This window comes from Balearica regulorum, chromosome 4 (assembly GCF_011004875.1).
Source record: "Balearica regulorum gibbericeps isolate bBalReg1 chromosome 4, bBalReg1.pri, whole genome shotgun sequence".
In the NCBI taxonomy this organism is placed as follows: Eukaryota; Metazoa; Chordata; class Aves; order Gruiformes; family Gruidae; genus Balearica; species Balearica regulorum.
Window position 1 is genome coordinate 6,443,122 of NC_046187.1, and position 22,786 is coordinate 6,465,907.

The following is a 22,786-nucleotide window of genomic DNA, read 5'->3' on the forward strand; positions in this document are numbered from 1 at the left end:
ATAGAAGTTTAATTAGGTGCTGCTTTTTGTTCTACCCATTTGAGTTATTTCCTGGCTGAAGAAAGACCTTAGGGTCTTTTGAATTTGTTCAGCGTGTAAAGCCAGAGAGAGGGGCTGTTTGGCAAAGGCAAAAGCCAAGTCCGAGTAGTTTTAGAAAATATCTGTATCTTAATTTTGTTTAAAAAAATCTTAATGGCAAAGAACTAGAATAACTAGAATAGTAACTAGGATAATGCACTTCTAAAGGTTGACAGCTCATTTCCGTTTTGTTCTGATAATGATTTACTATGTGGAGTTAAGTAGCATTTCACATGCTTCCATGAACCTTAAGCAAGCCCTGCATTTTATTGTCTAAGCTAAACTTCAGCAGGAGAACAAACTTTTTCACACAATGGTGTATATCCTTCAGTTTTCTGATAGGCATTCACAGCAAAAAAATTTCAATGCAAACTATTTGATGTTCTTTTCTTATGCCAATAACAATATAATTTGACTTGAAGATATGCCTGAAAACTAAAAAAGCATTGTTTTGAAAAATGTAGTTACGGTTACTGTTTTAAAGCTTTGTTCTAAAATTTTCTATTTCTGCAGGTTGGTTCCTTCGAACATAATCTCACAACTGATCTTTTAAATCATTTAGTATTTGTGCAAAAAGTGTTTATGAAGGAAGTAAATGAAGTCATACAGAAGGTTTCAGGTAAGCAGAACACTTAAAACCAACTTCAAGATCCTTAAACCTTGTTTGATGGCAACATTATATAGTTCTCTGGAGTGGCTCTTTATTTCACAGACACCATCATTTCACATCTAGTGCTCCAAGCAGCAGAGCTGGAGTTTGAAGTAATATAACGGAGGCTCTGGAAATCTTTGTAGCTCTATCAGAAACAAGACGTTTTATTGGGAAGCAGAATAGTTTGTCATTCTGGGCACTAGCCTCTGAGTCTGTCTCTGATGTGACCTTGGCTGGGTTACTTTCTGTATGCACTTCTTCAGTTGTAAAATGCAGATCGTGATACTGTATTTTGTAAAATAAGGTCAGCATATCCTTTTAAAGGAAAACAGCTGTGTCCAGGGAAAATAGTGTCAATATTGATAGTACTTAGTTTCTCCTGATTCCTAGCTCTTTGATTCTTTGCCGATAATGTGTTTCAGAAATGTATGAGAAAGATATTTGGCTATTATCACTCGGTGCTGTCTCTTTTGCAGTATGCAATGAAAATTGCACACTGAATTGCGTGCTCATCGGTTTGAATAGACAGTCAAAGTTACAAAACTTTTTCATTTGCTTACATAACAAACTTTGACGGAATCGCAGTTTGCGCAGCATTTAAAAATAGATCCACTCACTTTCTACTTTATGTTAGAGACTTGGTCTGTGTTTCAGAACTGAAAGCAAACAAAAAAGCTGATAACTTGTGCCACGCATTGATATTTCACTCAGCAAACAAGTTCTACAGCCCTACATGCTGGAAAAAATAGTACAAAATGAAACTATTTTTTCTGATATGTGACTAGTCTGAGGGGAAATGTAAGGACTGGAAGCTTTGTTTGACACATTAGTTATTGTCTGGTAGTTTAAAAAAAAAAAACGGGAATATAATTTACTGTGGATGTTACATGACAATGAGGAGATGAACAGGAAAGTAAACAAGCAAAGAACTGTAGAAGTGTTTAAGTCAGAATAAGAATTGGCAGATGGGGATAAACACTAAATTAGAAAAGGTAAAGCAATAATTAATAAGAAATAAGAATAAATTTCTAATAAGAAATAATAAAGTCAAAAAAGTAAAATAAACAGAATATGAATTTTATTAGTTTTTAGAGGAAGAAGGATATATGTTTGAGAGAATGTTACAAGATAACAAATGAGAATAAATATTGAAAAGCAGGTGAAATTTCAAGTAGTTTGATTTTAACACTTATTGAGTTATCCTAAAAGGCTATTATAGAAATATAGCTAATTTTTAGTGGAAAGATTCATTAATAGTTGGAAACATCATGAGGAAAGATAAACTAAAAAGTTGTAACTGAAAGGAGTGTCTGTGTGTGCATCCACATGCTCCTTTCATATACCTCTGTGTGTATATGTATTCATGCATACAAATATACATAGAAGAAATGTGGAGCTCCAAATGACGTGCCCACAGGGGAGGTAGAAGATGCAGTGGAGAAAATGGAAAATGTCAGAATCCCTAAAGGGTAAGAAGAAACAAATTTTAAACACTCTGATATTTGTTCCAGGCAAAATATATTAGCATTGGGTAGTAAGAGAACACTTAGGGGAAGAATAAACCTTCAACAGCTGTCATTCTATTAGAAAATTTTTATAGAGGTGCATAAAGTGGTAAAATGGGAAACCTAGATTAGATTTCTTCTACGGCATTTCTCAGTCTCTAGAGTTTGATCTCTCCTCTGTTTTTATGTGAGGAATTTATTACCATTGCTGGTTCTTTGCTTTTCTGGACTGTAAATTTGCGTGGCAAGTAGTAGCCTGGTGGTTTTTGAAATGTGGCCGCTACCTTCCATGTTGTGGTCGTTCAGCAGGAACGTGGTCAGGTGCCAGCAATCCATGGGTCTGGGTATGGAACGCAGAGGAAAAATAGGGGCAGAAAATAGCTGTTGTCCTTCTGGCTTGCAGCCATTTACGTGGCTTAAATTCCAATGAATGTAATACACTAAAGTGTTTCTTCTAATTATGGTTTCTGTTGTGCTAAAATACTGATTGCATATTATCCTTATATTAAAACTAGGTAAGTACCATTTACTTCAGGTGAAGTTGCACAGATTAAAAGCTCTTTAATGAACAGAGCAGTTCATAAGAATTCCATCGGCAAGTTGAGGGCACTGTTGATTTAAAGACAGCTGGTGTCTGCTTTCAAACTCTTACAACTTTTTGCACTGGTTTATGTAAAGATTCAAATCCAACTTCTAATTTAGTTTTATTCAAGATAATTATGCTCCCTTAAGTAAGAGGGTAGATGGAAAAATTTTATTTGAAGGTAATCTCTCTTTTCTTTCTTTTTGCTTTTTTTAACTGGAAAATGCTTTACAAACTTCATGAAGCAATGCCATTGCAAAAATAGCCTCTAATGTGCATGTGGAGAATATATGAAAATGAGTTAGTCCTCTCGCTCAGAACCCTTAGATTACCATTGTAGCTTTACATAATCCTAGTTAAGAATATTAGGGGAGATGGACCCACAACAAAAAGAGGTGGTGGTTATTAAGACTATTTGGAGAAGAAAAACATCCAGATACAAAATAGTGTGATAAAAATTTACTGGGTTTTTTTGTGGGGTTTTTTATCAGTTAATATGTTTTAACTGCATATTTTTATTACCAAATAACTTTAATTAGAAGAGTTGAAATATATGGAGAGAATGAATGAATGGCTTAGCCTTTTCTACTGACAAGCCCTTCCTGTAGACTAAGATTGAATACAGATCAAATCTCATTCAGAATTTAAGACAAGATTGCTCCTTCAGGTTAGGGCCTATGGGGATACATAACTTAGGATGAAAGGTGCCAGGATGAGGAAGTAAACACAAAAATAAAATAACCACAGAATATTCTTTCTTCCTGTCATTGAAAAATACTCATATAATTTCAGTTGCTCTTTCCATGCAATTTGCACAGCATTTGGTCAAGTGTTTAATTTTTACTGTCAGATAATTAGGAGATACATTGGTGCAGGAGACAAAGAATGTCTTTTTGAAAGCTAGGTGTTACTTCTTACAGGCTTTGAGCCTTTCTGTGGAAAGTTTCCCAGGAGGGAGGAACATGACTGTCTGCCTCCATTCTTAGTAGAGAGCTATTAACTATCTGTAACAAGCTGAATCTGCACCAATGTCTTCCATCTTCAATCTATGTTTTGTTTTTGTAAATCTTCAACTGTTTAAAATGAGGCTTAATTCACTGTTACCTTTTTTATGTCTGTTTTAAAATGTTTTCTTTATTAAAACTTTGAATGTGTATATTTAATGTGTACAGGAGGGGAGCAGCCAATACCTCTTTGGAATGAACATGATGGCACAACTGATGGAGAAAAACCAAAAATTCTTCTTTACTCATTGAGCCTACAGTTTAAGGTAATCTTATGATGACAGAACAGTGGTCCTAAATGCTGTTAATGTTTTTCAGGTTTTTACCTCAACAGTTATCGAATCAGGAATACTCTGCGTGAAGAAAAAGACCTTGAGTTTGATTCCTGTAATCTTTTAAAATAGCTTAGCAGCATTGCATTGTGAAAAATGATTATGTACTCTTTGCTGCACAGTGAAAAGGGTTTTTTTTTGTTGTTTTTTGGGGGGCTTTTCCCTTCTCTTTTATGTCTCTGAACCAGATCCTAATAACTTTGTACCTTCCTTATTCGTTAGGGAATTCAAGTGACAGCTACAACTCCCTCAATGCGAGCTGTGAGATTTGAAACTGGATTGATAGAACTTGAACTCTCAAACAGACTGCAAACCAAAGCGATGCCTGGAAGTAGCAGCTACCTCAAACTGTTTGGGAAATGCCAAGTGGATTTAAATCTGGCGCTGGGACAGATTGTTAAACATCAGGTTAGTGCTCAACATCTTTGCATGTGGTGTTCTTAATACTGTGTGATTAAAAAATACATAACCAAGCCAAGAGGCTGTCTTACTCTGCTGGGAGTTTTTTTGTGATCTGGCTGTAGAGTGGGTGTAAAGTGTAGGGGGGCTGGGGATGGTGATGGGATTTTTTTTGAGTTTGGAGTTTTTTTTGGTGGTTGTTTTTTTCACTTATTTTCTGGGAGTTTTTTGTTTGTGTGGTTTTTTGGGTTTTTGTTGGTTTTTTTTTTAATAAAAGTTTAACCATCCTGCAGCACACAGTTGTGGAAATTTCACATGAAATTTCATGAATATGCTCTTGTATTTTGTTAAATAGTAATTCAAAATAAATTGTCTTATTTGAGTCAAGATGGGACTGGAGATAACTTTTCAGAAGAATTAGCAAATCTTCATTATAAAGGCCAGCGTACATACATAAAAGATAGGAGTGAAGTATGGGCTGTTTTATTTTTTTTTATGCTACTGATATTTAAAACTTATGAGCCTTTTTCAACAGTAATGGGCCTTGCTACTGAGTCAAATTAATGTATTTTTTTTATATTGCTATTAGTTTTAGGTTACATGAATGAAATAATATCAGACAAGATCCAAACTTGACTAGACCTACATTTTGACCTAGTTTGTCTGTATTAGTTTGACAGTTGTATCTCTTGGGTTCTTAAACCCACTGTTACTTGGAATCATTAATTCTATGATAGGAAAATATTTTGTGATGCCTAGAAACAAACAAATACAAGTCTTAGAACCTATAAATGTACTGTCACAATAGAGGATCTGGATATATAAATAGTTATTTTAATTAATATTTTATGGTAAATAAGGAAAATAACACAATCAGAATTTAATGTAAGAAAATTTAATATCCTCAAAGGATATTAGCTTTGGCTAGAAGAGAAAAAGGGGAAAGGAGACATCTTTACTACTTCTTGTAATTTTACATTTTGCCAAAAGCAGTAATTTGATTATTTTTCCCGGTCCCTGTACTCCTCCCTGCTGCAAACCCCTCCCCTTTCCCATTTTTTAAACATTTCAAGGTTTATGAAGAAGCTGGCTCTGACTTTCATCAAGTTGCCTATTTCAAGACAAGAATTGGATTAAGAAATGCTCTCCGAGAAGAAATCAGTGGCTCATCAGATAGAGAAGCTGTGCTTATTACTTTGAACAGACCAATTGTTTTTGCTCAGCCTGTGGCCTTTGATAGAGGTATTGAGATGTTTGCTACAAATTTGTCTTCGTACTGAGGAAGCTTTTTTTTTTCCAAAGAGGCTTGAATATTCAAGATTTAGTATATTTCATGTTAAATCAAAATATTAGGTAGCGAAGAAATTTAGGAGATTTACTACATTAATTCCTAACACCAAAAATTCCATTTGCTGAGGTGATCAGTTTTCAGATTGTTTGGAGGAAGTTGCTTTTGTAAGTCTTCACAAATGAATTATGCTGAGAACAGCATCACTTTCTGTATTTTAATGTGTTAACTACAACACTAAATGATTGGCTTTGCCCATCTTGTTCTTTGCAACGTGAGCATCTTCACTACACCCTGAATGTGTGCGTGTGTGTGTCCGTTGTTGTATATCCGCTCTTGTAAAGTAATGGAGAAACAGTGAAAATGAAAAAAAAAAAAAAAAAACAACAACTTCATTTAGTGAATATTTTGTGTGTGTGTGATTTCAATTAAGCATTTCTTGTTTCTTCATAAAGCTGTGCTATTTTGGCTGAACTACAAGGCTGCGTATGACAACTGGAATGAACAGAGAATGGCTTTACATAAAGATATTCATATGGCCACAAAAGAAGTAGTAGATATGCTGCCTGGAATCCAACAAACCTCTGCGCAGGCTTTTGGAACCCTCTTTCTTCAGCTGACTGTCAATGACTTAGGAATTTGCCTGCCCATCACAAACACACCTCAGGTAATCAAAATGTCTGAAGCAACGTGACTATTAGTAGTCTGTTGAAATGACCATTTGTATGTGATACACGGCTTTTATGTCCATAAATGTAATTTTTCATCACACCAACACAAAAGTCATAGGATGCTGATAATTCCAGTAGTGACATTGCTTGTAATAGAAATGGCGTTTCATTTATAGAACAACTAGGTTATGCATGTGTCAGTTGGTGTGCACGTTTTAGGGAAACATAATGGATTCTTGTTTCCACCACGTTTGAGCTCAGCACTGTGGAAAGTCCTTGGAAATGTTTCAGATGGAACATATCTTCTTGACAGTTTCTGTCACAAATTCTAGTTAATCTTTTATTTTTCATATCACTATAGATAGAAAAAGAAAATCTCTGAAAACTGTTGGCTTTAACATGGTGTTCTGCCTCTTACTTGTTTAATTAAACCAAGGAATGAGAGTATGAATAACTATCTGAGATACATAGATATAGATATGTTTTTGAAACAGTTACTTTTATTTAAGAACTCAGACTGGGTTAAAGATAGATACTTCAAATGCAGTAATAGACAAAAAGTTTATCAGTGCAGTGCAGGGTAAGTCTTATACATTACGCAGGATGATGTACTCTTTAATGCACAGATAATGAGTTTCTGTATTAAAGTAATGTCTACGCAGTGCATTATGCAGTGTGTTAATGCAGCTTGTTCTGTAAGGGAGCATGCACTGCATTACGTTTCTGGAATACCTTTGAGTCTTAAGTTTAATGATATATGGCTCAGTAATGCGTTCCCAGGGTAATGCTTTCTGGCCAGGCAGCTCCTTCACTGGCTGTGCAGTTTGCTGAGTTTCTTGTCAACCAATGCAGCATGATCCAACATGTTCCCCAATTTGACTTTTAGCTCTGCGCATTCATTCTTTCTTCAAATTGATAGGAAAGTACCTATGTTGGTGGACCTAGCTTTCTTGAAAACCTCTGTGTTTATTCTTAATTAAGAAACAATTCTGTGCAGCTCTGTATTCCCTCTGTTCCTCCTTTCTTAGAAATGACTGCAGTTATGCCTGTCTCCTCATATATAAGGTGTGATCTGCACTTCTTAAATATAAAATTGAAAATATTACATTGCCAGTTTACAGCAATTTAAAAAATACACAAACCAGTGGAGCATTATTAGGACAGATAATGTTAGATGGCTTTGAGAGAAAACCTTGGATTCAGAGGTTGTTCCTATGTTGAACTGGGAGTATTCTTAATGGGGAATAATTCCAGAACAGGAATGAATCATTCTAGTGCTATAGAAGGAAATAGTCATAATATGTAGAAATGTAAAGGAATAATGAGGCTAACAACAATAATAATAATAATAAGTTATAATGACATAACATTTTGATTGTGAATTTTCTATCTGGCAGCTATGGACAAAGCAGATGGCATTTTATGCTCTTACATGTTACAAATGATAGTAAACTCCGAAAAAATACATTCTGGCTTATGAAGTCTTAAGCTGTACATAGAATAGTACGTTTACAATACTTATACTGCATCAAAAGAAGTTTAGCTTTATAAAGGGCAATATGTGGGCTTTTTTGCAGGTAAACAAAACTATAGACCTTCATATATAAAGGGCTGGAAAATAATCAGTCAATCTATGTATTTAAGACTGCATAACTGTAGATATCAAAATAAGCCCCCAAAAAATCACATAACAATTAAAGCTACTTTTCATCATTGCTCAATCAACTCATGTGCAACCCTACTTGGAGAAAAGAATCAATCCCAGCTTGTGTTCTGTGGTTATGGTGCCCTGTCGTTCATAGCTCTCAATCGTCTAGTCCTTGATCAAACATGGATTTTCTTTCCTTTTCCAGATGAGCTTGACTCCTGGTGCCCTAATATTTACAATGTAGGTGTTGCATTTAGAAAACAGCAATGCAAGGCATTGTATTGACAGATGTGATGCTTTTGAAACTTTCTGCAGAGAAGAAAAAACATGAGGAGATACGAGAAGGGGATCAGTTTTCTAACAGGGGAGGACAAATAGCATTTAATGTGTGTACAGTATCACTTTGACATTGCAATGCCCAGTAAATTCTCTCTTTGATTTTATTTTCCAGTCTAACCACTCTGCAGATCTTGACACTGGCTCTGCTTTAGTCCTGACTATTGAAAGCACATTAATCACTGCCTGCTCCTCAGAGTCTTTAGTTAGCAAAGGTCACTTTAAAAACTTCTGTATCCGCTTTGCTGATGGCTTTGAGACAAGTTGGGATGACTGGAAACCAGAAATAAGAGGAGATCTTGTCATGAATGCATGTAAGTGGGTGTGATTTCATACTGGACGATAGTATTTCAGATATAAATCCACTTTTACCCTTTCCTGTGACTTTTAAAGCTTCTGAACTTTCCCCAATAAGATAAAGAAAATACTCTGGCCTTTTGAAAGCAAAATAATATGGATCTAAAAGGTTGTATTCCTTTGTTGTTTTCCTTTATTAATAAAGTTTGTTGCTATATGTTTCATTGTAATCATTTAAGCTCATTGGAAGAGTTGGATGTGTTGCTTTTATATAATTTCATAAGATCCCAGTAAGCTTTTAATAGTTTAATACAGATGCTTTTTATATATATAATCTTTCATTATGCTGAAGATTCTAGAATTTATATGGAATTTTCAATTAATATAAACTTGGATGTTACCAAGTAGACTCGCTTTACTAAATAAGAAAAGACATTCAATGGGAATTAAAACTAAACCTCCTGTCCAGCACCACTCATGCTTCAATTGTGGAGGGCAAGAGACTGAGGTACAATTTGGAAGGGCTGGTCTAAAGCCACTTTTGACCGCTTGCCTAATCAGTGTATGTGCTTCCTATAGGTGTTGTGCCAGATGGTACCTATGAAGTATGTTCTAGGACAACAGGACAGGCTGCAGCAGGTAATACACTTTTTTAATAAATTAAGTTCTATATAAATAAAGCATTCATAAAATAGGAAATTTAAATCCTTTAACTGTGTTGTAATTTAATTGGTAGTTTGGTTTTTTGTTTTGTTTAGTATCTCGTTTTCCTGGTAAAACTCCTCAATGTTTTTATCTGCTCCATCTTTTCAAGTTATTCCAGGTTTTGAGTCACATCAGCGACACTGGTTTTAGATTTTTACTTATAGGAAAACACTTGGTGTATATATATTTGTTCCTAGGTTGGAGAATAGTCCTTTATACCAGCAAGGTTGTCCTCTGCTTCCTGTCCTACAGACTGCTAAATCTTCTAGTCCTTCTAACGCTGAGACTTTGCATCCTGAGCTCAAATTCTTCCCTCATCTTTTCCAGAGACGGCTTCCACTCTTCCCAAACTCCCTTTCTTCTCAGTCTCTAGTACTGAGTTGTTTGGATGCTCTCCAGAGGCCTCAAAAATACTTGGTGATCTCAGTCTTGGTCATCGTACATGCTGCTTGCTTCTTTATCTCTTTGCCCAAATGCTGCATCTATGCTGTCTCCTCTCCCCATAGTTTTGCTCATTGTCCCCTGCTTGCTTTTTTGTTCTAAGGAGATATAAAAATGAAACACATGCTGCAACTATTAAAAATTTACCCCACGTGGAATTGTGAATGGTGAAAACCAGGATGAATCCATTTAGAAGGAAAAATAGTATCTTGTGTAGTTCTGCTTAAAGCAAGTTCTGTATTTTGATGCTGAAAGGTGGCACTCACTAGAAAAATCCTTGCAAGACAGGATCTTCAGCAGGCACATCACACCCATATTATAACATCTTCCGGCATCATTATTCAAGACTTGAAACTGTAAATAGTTCAGCACTTTTACATGCAGATAGAGGTCCTTTAGGTTTCTTGCTGTTAGAAAACCTGTTCTGGAATAGTATACTTGGCTGCAATTGTAAGAGCTGAAGTTTGAGGTGCTTTCTCCTGGTCATCAGCTTGGCTGAAGGGAGCATATTTTCGTTAAGTTTGTCTGTGTACATCACTTGTTAAAGAAATAGTAACTTCGTAGCTGTGAAGTACTTCCCGCAAGCATTTCAGTTGTGGAATGTGTTTTCCTCAGAGTGGGCAGAAAAGACTGTTCTTTCTAACTGATAAACATTGCCTTGGCTAACTAATATGTAAGTCAGTAGGGGGGATTTTTTAAAAGAGGAAAAACTGCTGAAACTTTTTTTTTTAATATAGAAAGTAGTAGTGCTGGAACCTGGACACTGAATGTGTTATGGAAGATGTGTGGTATCGATGTCCACATGGATCCAAACATTGGGAAAAGATTGAATGCTTTAGGCAACACCCTCACAACCTTGACAGGAGAAGAAGATATTGATGATATTGCTGACCTCAACTCTGTAAACATAGCAGACCTTTCAGATGAGGATGAAGTTGACACTATGTCTCCCACTATACATGCGGTAAGTGAATCAACTTAAAAGTGCTGCTAATTGGAAAAGGTGTGACAAAGTCTTCAGTCAAATGGAAAGATCTTAGTCTTGAGTTGAGTCCAGTGTGCTGCTACTTATAGCTCATAGAACTCTTGTTGCAAATCAGAAAAGTTTGTGTATTAGTTTTCTAACTCTGTATTTCAAAGGCAAGAAATCATAGATCATATTTCTCCTGGTGTTATGTGGAAATACTGGTCTAGATTTGAAAATGTGGAGACACAATACCTAACTTTAGGTGCCTGAATTGGAAAAGCTGTGGCTGTAGATAGTTTTCTTAACAAAAGAATAAGTTACAAACATGAGCAAATTAGAAAAAATTATTTTTCGGTACTTCTACGCAATATGCTGCTGACGTTGTTCTTTGATTTCACATCAAAACATTTTAACAGATGTTCTTGAATAGCTATCTTAAATAGCCAACAGGGAAAACATTATCCCAGAAGACTAATGTGCCTGTTTGTTGTTTAGAAATCAGGTGGAGGTTCATTATGTGGCGATGCACGCAAGCTAACATTTGGGCAGCGGATTGTAAATCACCTGCTGGGTTTGAGCCCCCCAAACCATCGATACTCTGTTCCTGTAGAATATCTATTGGGGTCAGCGAAGTGTGATTCTCTTCAGTCTAGCAGATCACAAATGAAAGCAGGCAGATCCTGCTCATGGGGACATGTATGTAGTAGTTACCGTGTGTCTAATTGAATGATGGGGTTTGGATCACTGGAAAAAAAATCCAATCAGCTGCCTCTTGAGATGAAACTGATTCTTTTGCATGCACTAGTCCAAATTTTATGGTGTGAAATTTACTTTGCCTAGTGTTAAATCACACTAATGTCCAATTTTTGATGAGGGCATTAATTAATTGTTTACTTTAAATAGGAGATTGTTGATCACCGACGACAGGGAGCTTCTAGTATCCAAACTGGAGAACAGCGAGGAAGAAAATTTATGAAACGTTTAGTTGATATTAGAGAACTCAATGAGCAAGCTAAAGTTATTGATGATTTAAAGTAAGTTGGGTTTTGCTTTAACTTGCACAAAGTTTGGGAGTAACAGCTGACTTTTTTTTTCTTTTCTGTTCTTACCACAAGTCTTGTGGCATTGTGGTGGTCAGGTGGAAATCGTTGTCTTTATTTAAAAATAAAAAAATCGTACTTTTGGATTCCATAAAAAACCCCAATATATGCAAGTACTCACTCAAATTTCTCAAGTTCTTCCCCAAGTGTCAAATTAGTATGTATTCTTTCTGGTTCTGCATTACAATGGCTAATTATAATCAATTTCCTATTGATTGAAAATCATAGTTCCATCTTGATTTATTATCATGGTGATTACTTTAACAAAATGTATTACTTTATAACTGTAATAAGCTTAGTCTCTTTCACTGAAAGAAGAAAAATATTTAAATCGACTATTTTTGCATCTTGTAGGTGATATTTTAAAATTAAATCTCCTACGCTGTACTTGAGAAAACCTTGAAGAAAGAATTATTTCAAATTTCATAAATTTCATTTGAACTTCTGTGAATTTTATTAATAATTTTCATGGTCATAGTCTGTTTGGCTTGCCTTTTTTTCCCCCCCCCTTCCTTAACATAGACTTGCTATAAATGGATCTGTCTGGGATGGGAATACAGAGTTTGGTAATTATGTGTTAAATAATGAAGAGGAGACATATTTCACTGCTTGTATTTGGAATAAAATTGCTGTCATCATTCAGAGGGCAGTTGTAACTGAACTTTGGATTTTCGGTTAAATGTTTCTTCTAACATGAGTTCAAGAATGAAAATTATGTTTTGTGCCTGCCTTTTCTCAATTTATGAATGCTTCAGTAAACTGTGATTCTTTCAAAATAGAGGCTGCTTTACAGAGTTTTAAAAATTATTTAGGAGTGTGTTTTTTATGCAGAAGGTAATCTGCTGCAGAAGGCTTACAGCAGAAGGATTTTTCTTCATCCTGCTGGAGATCCTCACATTTGTCCATTATGTTTGTTTTTAAGTAAATAGCTGTCATGTGATTGAAAGTGTATAGGAGGTCCTTAATCTAGTTGTTACAACTAGGGCTTTTTGAAATGAGAGAGTTGCTGGACAGCCGTTCTTATTCTCCACCGTAGTTAGCATCATGGTAGCACTGGTTTTGGAGCGTCTCCTTGCATGCTAGTTTGTTCTACCTCCTCGGTCTGCTCTGCTGATTCACTTGGAGATAGAGACCTTAAAATCTACGAGTCCTCTCAAGGACAAAATATTATACCTGACAAAAAGTTATATCATCAATCTTCTGCAGCTAAATCGGTCTGGTAATAAGTAACTACTGGAAAAACTGAGAAAATGGGATAATTCCCAGGGAAAACAGAAAATCATTGCAACAAATTTTGAAATCTTTGTAAGATAACTCAACCATGATTTATCCCCAGAAAATTAGGTGCAAGTGAAGGAACTATAAATCAAGAGATTCAGCGTTATCAACAACTGGAGTCGGTGGCTGTGAATGATATCCGCCGAGATGTTCGTAAAAAGCTACGTAGATCCAGTATGAGGGTGAGCAGTGTTAAGTTGCTTTAAAAAATGATAGCACTTGCATTGTATATTTCTTTTCTGCATGTTGATTAAAGCAAAGAAAATGTTACTAAGCAAAAAGGAAGGTTAAGAATATCACGTAGTTCAGCAACCTGTTTAGTTTTCGAAAGGGGAGGGGAAAGATTTTTCTCCCTTGTAATAATTATGGTAGGAAAATTGAAATATCACAGATACTATAATGTAAATGAGTTTATTTGCACACTCACAAGAAATAGAGAATGTGTATTTGAAGATGTTATTTAGTCCTTCTCTTAGCAGATTTTAAAATGATTTCTTATTGGACTGATGAATGCAGATGCCGAGGCAAGTATACTAACTGCCTGGGACAAATCACATATACTAGTTGTAGTCCACTTGGCATGTGTGTTTGCTATAAGTGTGTTCTACGTATAAATAAACAGTATAATTGCAGAGTTAGGTGATGTAAAAATAAAACCAAGATACTAAGGATAGATGCTAGAAGAAACTGGACAAGAAACCAAGCAGTGTTGCTGGTAATTCACAAACGTGTGGCTGTTATCCCAGACCCTGATAACAAATCTGGCAAGACGTTATTTTCAGTGTGTCCTAGTGCATGAGCTCCAAGTAGGATGCTTCATTAATATGAAAAGATCTTTCAAATAGTAATTTGTTTGCAGCCCTTCCTCAGGTGTTCTCATTTTAACTCGTGTACTTCTGTTACTGTAGTGGTAGCTAGAAAGGATGTCGAAGCAGTCAGATTATTAGCTCTGGGCCTGCTGTTCTCCTGCTAACAGGGCACTACCGATTCCAGCAAATGTGAAAAGCAAACATGTATCCAGAGCCAGGGTGAAGATGCTGGCAAATGCTGATAATGAGATGCAATTTAACTATTAGGAACAAAAAATCTTTTTACTTTACTGGCACACCTCTGTAAAATAGTATTTTAGCTTGCCAGAGTTTTTCTCTGTGATATCACTGTTGCATTTAAATTTTATTTTTGTTTTAGGCTGCCTCCTTGAAAGACAAATGGGGTCTTAGCTACAAACCCAGCTATAGCCGATCTAAGAGTATTTCAGCATCAGGAAGACCACCTCTGAAGAGAATGGACAGAACAAGGTAAGCTTCTGGGGATTTAAGATCTGTGATAACAGCAGCAGCATATGTAACAGAAGAAACATTGGACTTGGGCCCTCAGAGTCCTCAGCATTTCTGCGTGGTAGAACTGGATGGGAGCAGGTCATTTTGGAAGACAGACATGTTCTAAAAAGCAACTTTTCACCTTTTTTTGTTTTTTGAAACTTCTTTTTTGACAGACTGAATAGTAAGTCAAGTGAGAAGTTGTTTCCACTTCTACAACAACTTAAGGGTGTTTTCAGAACTATTAATTTCATTTGCATCAGAGAATACATAATCTGCCAATTTGCTTTGTCTTATGTGATCCCGAATATCTTTATTTTCCTATAATTTCTACTTGTTGCCTCAAGATTGAAAACTTACATAAAGAAATAAGCAGAGATTGGCTAGCGATAGACTACTAACCAAGTAATGTGTAGCTTCCTTCTCCACTTCCTTTTTCCTTTTCGTGTACCCACAGCACTTCAGTTATAATTTTATACTTTTTTCCATACCAAAATGGTGAGTACTGACTGTACTTTTTTATTGTATTATATTTCTGTAGTTAACTGTTTGCACGAACATAAAATCCTATAGTAAAACTCAACAAGCTGTTGTATTTTGGTTTTGCTTATAGCTCTCGACTAGGAGACAGTGAAGACCTCCCAGATATCCGTGTAGATGCTGCATCTCCTGGGCCAAGAGTAACTTTCAACATACAGGATTCTGTAAGAATTACTTTATATGCCATATAATTATATTTCCTGTGCCATTTGGTCACAAGTTCATGACATAGGTATAGTTAGGCAGACCTGAATTGCTTGTATGTTTTTGTGTGTATATGCGCGTGCACGTTAAATTATGAATGTATTTTTGGAAGCTAGATTTGTTTTGGTAGAACACAGATGTATTTTGGTTTCTTAACACAGAATCTAATTGAAATACTAGGGAAAATACTTGAAAATGGTATATTTCTTTTAGGCTGACACACATAGTAGTACAGTAGTTTCACTTTTATCAGAAGCGTTCAAAAAATCATCTAGTATTTTTTGGGTTTGACTGTTTAGTGTTTTGGAAATGGGTATTAGCTTGCTGTAGCCCTACAGATATATCCTTCTGTGTCTTTGAAATGGATTGTTGCATCTTTGGTGTGTTTGTTGCTGTGTTTTCTCATTTTTAAAATGTTCCTATTATGTTGTTTTTGCATGGCTGAGATTATTGTAATTGTTTTAATTTATATATTTTTTTCACTTCTAATTAAGTTGAATAAAACAGCTTTGGGGATTGCACAACAATCCAGCTGTCCAGGGGAAGGGTATTTTCAGGTATTTCTGAGAAGAAGCAAGTATTCTTTGCCAGAGAACTAATTTATCTCACAGGGAGCTGCTCCTCGATGTTTCATCTCTTTTGCACTCAGCTAAACAGAATGTATATCAAATTTTAAAATATTTAAATCTAAATATGTAAAGTAAGCAAAAGAACATAATTGGTTGTCCATGAACTTTCCAGAGTGTTTCTACACCCTTACATAGACCTAAAGCTTGGTAGTTTTTGTAAAATGAATTCTTGGAGTTTTGTTTGTATATTTATGAAGACTCTGATCAAGGCTGATGTAAAAAGATGGAAGTATAGCCTTGAGACTGTGCTTTAGAAGAGGATTTTAGCGTGTGTGTGTGCAGCTGTCTTCATCTGTTACTTTATTCCAAGATGGCAAGCGTCAACACCAGTACAGAATAATTGCTAGGTGGGAGGACATCTCACACTTATTTCTGTTGGAATTCCTATATTTAATGCAGAGTAAGACATTTTTAAATAATAGTGAGTAGGGAATGTGCCAAAACTTAATACCCAGAGAAAAAATAGTGGAGTTTTTAACTGCTTTAAAAAACATGTGTAGGGAAACTAGTAAAGATTATTTTTTTTTCCTTAAACCCCAACCAAAACTAAAAACCAAACCAAACAAGCCCAACCAAACAAAAAAACTCAAGAGATAGTACCATACCTTTTCTCCCTTCCAACTCACCTGACACTCCCAGGAAATAAATTCTTATTTCTGAGACAGAGGTGGAAATGAAACATAGAAATGTGTTTTGCACATTTAAATATGTTCATATCTAAAAGGTATCCTGCCTTTGTTGTTGTTATATATAAGCCCAGTTAGTTTTGTTGGCATAGCAAAATGCTATCAAAAGCGCAAATATATCAAATGTTGACTATTTAAACAAAATAAATCTTACTGTGACATTATAATGCCAGTTCTTAACTTCACTAAAGCTTTAATTTGAATTTGCAGATAACGACTGTGTAGCTCTATAGTAACACTGCATAGGCAGTGCTGGTGTTAAACTAACGTGTTCACATGCATATTAAAGAAGTTAACGTTCAAAAATTACTCGTGTGGCGCTTGTGGCGTGCGTTAAGTGAGAAACAGGAGGCCCCTTTTGGCAATTTGGCCTGAAGTTTGTTTCGTGTTAAAGCACGTTTGCCCAAGAGCACAGCCCAGAACTGCAAACCGGTGCCGTACATTCTGTGTTAGCGTTCTGCATGCACGCCTCACTAACACTCCTGGGTACCTCGCCCCTCTGCAAGGTTCATGACAATTTTTGCTGTCTTTTATTCTTTCAAAATATTTTTAAAATTTAAATGAAATGTTTCCGTTTCTTCTGATCACGTGAATTGATCAGAGCATGATACGTATTTAGCTAACGGATTGAGCTCAATCACTAAGCAATGGCAAAAGTCTCCCTACCACGCTTTCATTTCTTTCTTTTTCATAATCTGTCTTGCAATTTCTGCACCTGCTGCCTCTGTATTATGAGGAACTTGGGAGTGAGAGTTCCTTATAGCACTCTTGCTTTTTTATTTCCAGAGCTATCTAATGCATTCTCAATGCAAACAATATCTGTGGAAACTTAATATCTTTTTGTCTTTTTATAATCAGTTTCCAGAGGAGACAGAAATGGACCTTTTGTCTGTAACTATTGATGGTCCCTCCCATTACTCATCTACTAGTGAAGGCTCATGCTCGGTATTTGGTTCACCCAAAACTCCAGTAGTCTTCTCACCCGGCATTCCCTTCCAGCCTGAAGAAGGACGCCGGGATGACAGCTTATCATCAAGCAGCGAGGACTCTGAGAAGGAGGATGACCATGACAGAGAGAGGCCCTATTTTTGTAGGAAACCACCGTAAGTAACGGTCCTTATGAGCAACACAGAAATTAGGAAAATACACTTGAAATACTGACTTTAAAGCTACAAAATCTCTAACTGATGAAGGATTGAATTTTGCCTGAAGTATGTATGTGGAAGGCAGGGGAGGTTGTGCTCGACTGTGAGGGAAGGAGGAATTCTGATCTGGAAAGGAAGCAACTGTTAGAAATTTCAGGGCTTGGCACAGAATAAAAGAACTTGGAAAGTGAGTTTTCTGAGGCACGAAGCAGGTTTTAGTGGGACCAAATGACAGATTTGTCAAATACAGCATAACTTTGTTTTATCCAGTGATTACACCTCCACAAAGTGCATGTAATAATGCAAATATTTACAAATATTAAAACTATTGTTTATAACTTGTTGTTCCTTTTTTTGATTGACAATTTAAGAAAGGCTTAGTTCCTTTTAGTACCCTGTTCTAAGAAAGGATACTTGGTAATGTGTTAATAGAAGATGGATGATTCTATTGCTGTGTATCACATAAGGCTTTTTCCAGAAGAGTTCTTAAAAGATTATATACTGAGTGTGGATGTAGTCGAAGAATGCCTTCTACCATCTGTTCAAGTACATGTCATGCTAATATCTAATCCCCAATCCACAGGAGTACCTCTCGCAAGAAAGCAACAGGCTTCGCTGCTGTCCACCAACTGTTCACCGAGCGCTGGCCAACAACACCTACCAACAGAAGTATGACTGGCACAACCACGGAGAGAAATATTGACTTTGAACTTGATATCAGGGTTGAAATTGATTGTGGAAAATGTGTATTGCACCCTACAATGCTTCAGCAAGAACATGATGACATCAGTTTACGAAGGTAAGAAACGTGTTACCCTGTACTTCATAAGGTAACTATGAGTACTTTATTCTGCTTTAGCTGTTAAGTCCATCTGATATTTCCATTGCTTAAGTTATGACCATATGGTCAATAATTAATGACTTTTAAGCACTGACCTGTTTGAAAAGCATAGAAGAGATATGCATTAGTTTGTTACTATCACTTTATTTGTAGTAATTATCACTACGTCATAGCCTCACCATAAGCTGCAATTGTTATGGCCGAGTATGGCATGAGGAGTTGCATTTGTTTAGCAAAAATCAGCGTATGCCTCTTCTGTTTTTATTTTTTTAAATCCTGTTTTATCTTTCATAAACAAAATGTTAGGCTTTCAAAGCGCTTGTTTGGGGTTGTGTTTTTTTTTCAGTCTCCAAAAAAGTAACTTTCCAATGTAGTGAATCCATGTAATGGTTTGAGTAATAGTGGGGCTCCTGGTGTGTCTTCTCGTGATCTCTGAGGGCTCCTATTACTTTTGAGTGTAAAAGCATGCTGATGTTATGTATCTTGCTTAATAAAATGCATTTTTTTATAATCTGAGGCAACAGAAGTGCTTTACTTCTGATCTTAATGAGGTTTCATCTCATCCTCAGTTTTTAAATTCTCCTTTTTTCATGTGTATGTGATTGGGGATGTAATGGCCACTTTTTAAAATTTGATATGTTTATTAATAATATGGTGAATTTTAAGAAACATTTGTCAGCAAAGATAATTCTTAAAGTATAGTATAAAGAAATGAGATTTACTTGTTTTAACTCTAATTGTAAGAAACAGGAACAAATGAGAAATACTTTTTCTTACTGAGAATTATACGTAGGAGATCTGTAATTAGAAAGCAATTTGGTTTCTGTCTTTCCAAGACACTTTTTTCTAAGAATTGATACAGAAGGAAAAAGAATCTCTTAAGAATTTGTATGAAGACAGGCTTTACAGCAGAAAAGGAAAATTGAGCAGTGTTTTCTGCATCTCAAAGAGTTTTCACAGGTCATGTTGGGTAATGTAGATGAACTTGACTGTAAGAATACAAAGCATTGCAAGGTGTTTCTCTAATGATGTAACAATAATTTTGTAGATTTTACTGCCTGAAATAATCACATAATGAAAATGGTGAAACCAGAGTGGGCAGACAGAAAGAGGGTCACAAAGTATAAAGCAGAGATTTAAATGCTTCCTTATACAGTCGATATTACAAACTTGGTTTAGACATCACTAGGTTTTTTAATACTAGAAAATATACTCTTAATAATGAGTATTAAACGTGCTTTAATAACATGCAGTGTATTCATTTTAGGAGCTATGATCGGAGTTCCAGAAGTTTGGATCAAGAGTCTCCATCAAAAAAGAAGAAATTTCAAACTAATTATGCATCTACTACTCACTTACTTGCTGGCAAGAAAGTGCCATCATCTCTACAGACAAAATCTAGCGATGTGGAAACAACGGTGTTTTATATTCCTGGGGTGGATGTAAAGGTAAAGGGAGTATATAACTCAACAAGGAAGCATTTGTTCTTTCTCTCTGCTCACTTATGATTTCAAAGCAAATACATTGTTACTGTGTGTACAAGTTCATATATACAGAACACCTTGATAAAATCTTTTTTCAGTTACGTAGATACTGCTATAATAGGAATAATGATTTCTGTAATACTACATTAAAAACTGACAGATGTTTTAACCCTCATTTTCTTGGGAGGAAGGGGAGGGGGAACAATATCTTGTATGTACCATCAAAACCAGAACTATGTCAAATGATGCTCCATGACAAACAGTGTACGTGATACTACAAAATTTATAAGAAATCAGTTCCATTAACATTTTGGTGTCTAAATTTAGACATTTGTTTTGGATATTTTCTTCTCTGACAGGCAATTTATATTGTATGCCCTTTTTAAATAAAGGAAGATTTGTTCTCTGTCAGTAATTCATGGGAAGGGCAGCTTAGTAGTTGGCCCACTTTTAGTGTCTGCTGCATTGCTTATTAGAGCAGTCAGAGTCTTGGTATAAAAACTGTGGGTTTTTAAGACAGTGTTCTCTCAAATACCATGGAACTGTACACTCCCTTGTTTTTTTAATCATTGTTTCTATATCCTAGTAACAAAGGGTCTCAACAGAAATGTTCCTTGTATTTGTGACTTGACATCCTGTTGAGTAAGAACCGGAAAAATAGGTCACTGCTGCATGGAAGCTTCATGCAATTCAGTTGAGGCAATGCTATAAATCAAATGCTCCTCACTTGAAACAGCCTGGCTTTTCTAGCCTTTCGATGTGGAAGGGCTACATGTGTCCATTTTCCAGTATTCCAGGGTATCTTCAGGGATAGCAGTTGTGCTTCAGGTTCTGCCCGTTGCTTTTAGTAAAATTTAGGAATAACTAAACATTCTCTACAGCTTTGGTTATGTTCTGTATTTTCATTGATAGTGCATTATGCACACAATAAGAGATGTGAACTCTTGGAATATTTTATTATTTCTATTTTTTAATGCAGCTTTCTGTATGACAGTGTTTAGTAGTGGAATAGTTCCACTGTGCAGTAAGACAGAAAGCTATGTGGACAAGAATAAATAGTTGGTAGCACAGGATGTGTATGATGTAACAGAGCAGAGAAGCGAGATTTAGGCATTGTTCCTAAATAGTTCATTTCCTCTCTTTCTCTGTTTCCTTGATTATTTTTTTATTAATTTATCTATTTTTTTGTATAAAGAGTCCAGATCTTTAGATGCACCAGCTATATCTGTAGAACATGAATTGAAATGTAATGTATCTTAGAATGACCAAAACCAATTTTTGAAGGGGAGGAATGACACCAAACTGTTGTATAGAAATTGAGCTACTTGTATGAAGTAAATTGATCTGTCTTTGCTTTCCAGTTGCACTACAACTCTAAGACTTTAAAGACTGAATCGCCAAATACTTCTCGAGGATCCTCTTTGCCAAGAACCCTTTCCAAAGAGTCCAAGCTGTATGGTATGAAAGATACTGCCACATCTCCTCCTTTATCTAGCACTATCCACAGCAAGACTAACACCTTACTTCCTCCCCAACCCCCACCCATCCCATCAGGTACTTACAGATGATAACCTTCTAAAACTCTCATGGATATCTATCTATCTATTCTTCATGTAATCTACTAGCTTTAGATCTGTCTGTGCATTACCTGAAGTGCACTGAATTTGTCAAGTCTTAACTTTGGCTGCGGAAACCCGATCCCAGAAGCATGAATGCAGTTCATAAAGCTGCATTTTTAGAAATCTCTTGCCAAACCAGTCTGGGTAATATTTCTGTCCTAGTCACCATATCCCAGTGATGGGCTGTCACTGCCTTCTACCTGTTCTCATTTAACAAAATAATGCTTATTACTGGAAAGCAAAGTGTAAGTATGTGTATTAAAAGCGAATGCTGACTGCTTTATTCTTCATAATCCAAGAAAAAAAATTGAGATGAATCCTTGCTTCCATACATTACACTATTCAGAGAATACTTTCAGCTCTTAAGTGCCTCCTGCCACACAAGTAATGTGTAAATTATTGCTTTCTGGAACTGGGTTATTTCTTGTAGTACGGAAGCAGCTGTTTAGATGTATCTGTATTAATCAAAAAACCAGACTAGTGTCCTCAACTGTTGCAGGCCCTTAAATAACCGTAATTTAGAGTAATATGAGTTCTAATATTTAAAGCTTTATTTTATCTCCAGTGATTCCTTTTTCAAGCAGGAGTCTGTTGTTACATCATGTCAGATCTAGAGGTATGTAGATTGCACCTCCCGCTTCTGAGACGTTCACTCTTCTCTCCTTTGGCATTTGAATATAACTTTAAAAGCAAAGCCAAAATTTTGTCAAAATTTAATGAGCAGGGACAATTAATAACACAAAAAAGTGTGTGGGGTGTTTCTTGTTTGTGTGTTGATTTTTTTAATGAAACCAGCAGAGATGCTGGGAGAGAACAGTGAAATGGGGACGCCTTTCTCAATTATCTATGCTATTGAACCATGAGCTCTTACTCTTTTAAGTGTCCATTACGATTACTGAATGTTGTGTAATCTTGGTTTGTACTACTTTTCTTCAATTTTGCTCTGTATTTTCCTATCCTCTTTCCAATCTTTGCCTTTTAATTTTTACCACGTCATGTCCAGTTACTGAGTCTTGTTGGTTTTCTCTCTAAGCT

General features: G+C 35.9%; 1 protein-coding gene across 12 annotated transcripts in view; it reads left to right on the plus strand.

Moving 5' to 3' along the window:
- The window catches only part of BLTP1 (bridge-like lipid transfer protein family member 1), a 114,713-nt gene that overhangs the window by 76,193 nt on the left and 15,734 nt on the right, over window positions 1-22,786 (plus strand). For 4 of the 12 annotated variants that reach the window (XM_075751092.1, XM_075751080.1, XM_075751081.1 and 1 more), the window contains 18 exons: window positions 592-697; window positions 3,991-4,088; window positions 4,377-4,562; window positions 5,627-5,795; window positions 6,297-6,508; window positions 8,612-8,810; window positions 9,373-9,432; window positions 10,677-10,903; window positions 11,402-11,602; window positions 11,810-11,940; window positions 13,343-13,466; window positions 14,473-14,582; window positions 15,217-15,307; window positions 15,842-15,904; window positions 17,521-17,765; window positions 18,391-18,606; window positions 19,916-20,096; window positions 21,494-21,686. In XM_075751092.1, coding sequence (XP_075607207.1) covers window positions 592-697; window positions 3,991-4,088; window positions 4,377-4,562; window positions 5,627-5,795; window positions 6,297-6,508; window positions 8,612-8,810; window positions 9,373-9,432; window positions 10,677-10,903; window positions 11,402-11,602; window positions 11,810-11,940; window positions 13,343-13,466; window positions 14,473-14,582; window positions 15,217-15,307; window positions 15,842-15,904; window positions 17,521-17,765; window positions 18,391-18,606; window positions 19,916-20,096; window positions 21,494-21,686 — 2,812 coding nt within the window. The remainder of the gene's footprint in view (window positions 1-591; window positions 698-3,990; window positions 4,089-4,376; window positions 4,563-5,626; window positions 5,796-6,296; window positions 6,509-8,611; window positions 8,811-9,372; window positions 9,433-10,676; window positions 10,904-11,401; window positions 11,603-11,809; window positions 11,941-13,342; window positions 13,467-14,472; window positions 14,583-15,216; window positions 15,308-15,841; window positions 15,905-17,520; window positions 17,766-18,390; window positions 18,607-19,915; window positions 20,097-21,493; window positions 21,687-22,786) is intronic. The other 8 variants (XM_075751087.1, XM_075751089.1, XM_075751090.1 and 5 more) reach the window with 6 other exon arrangements.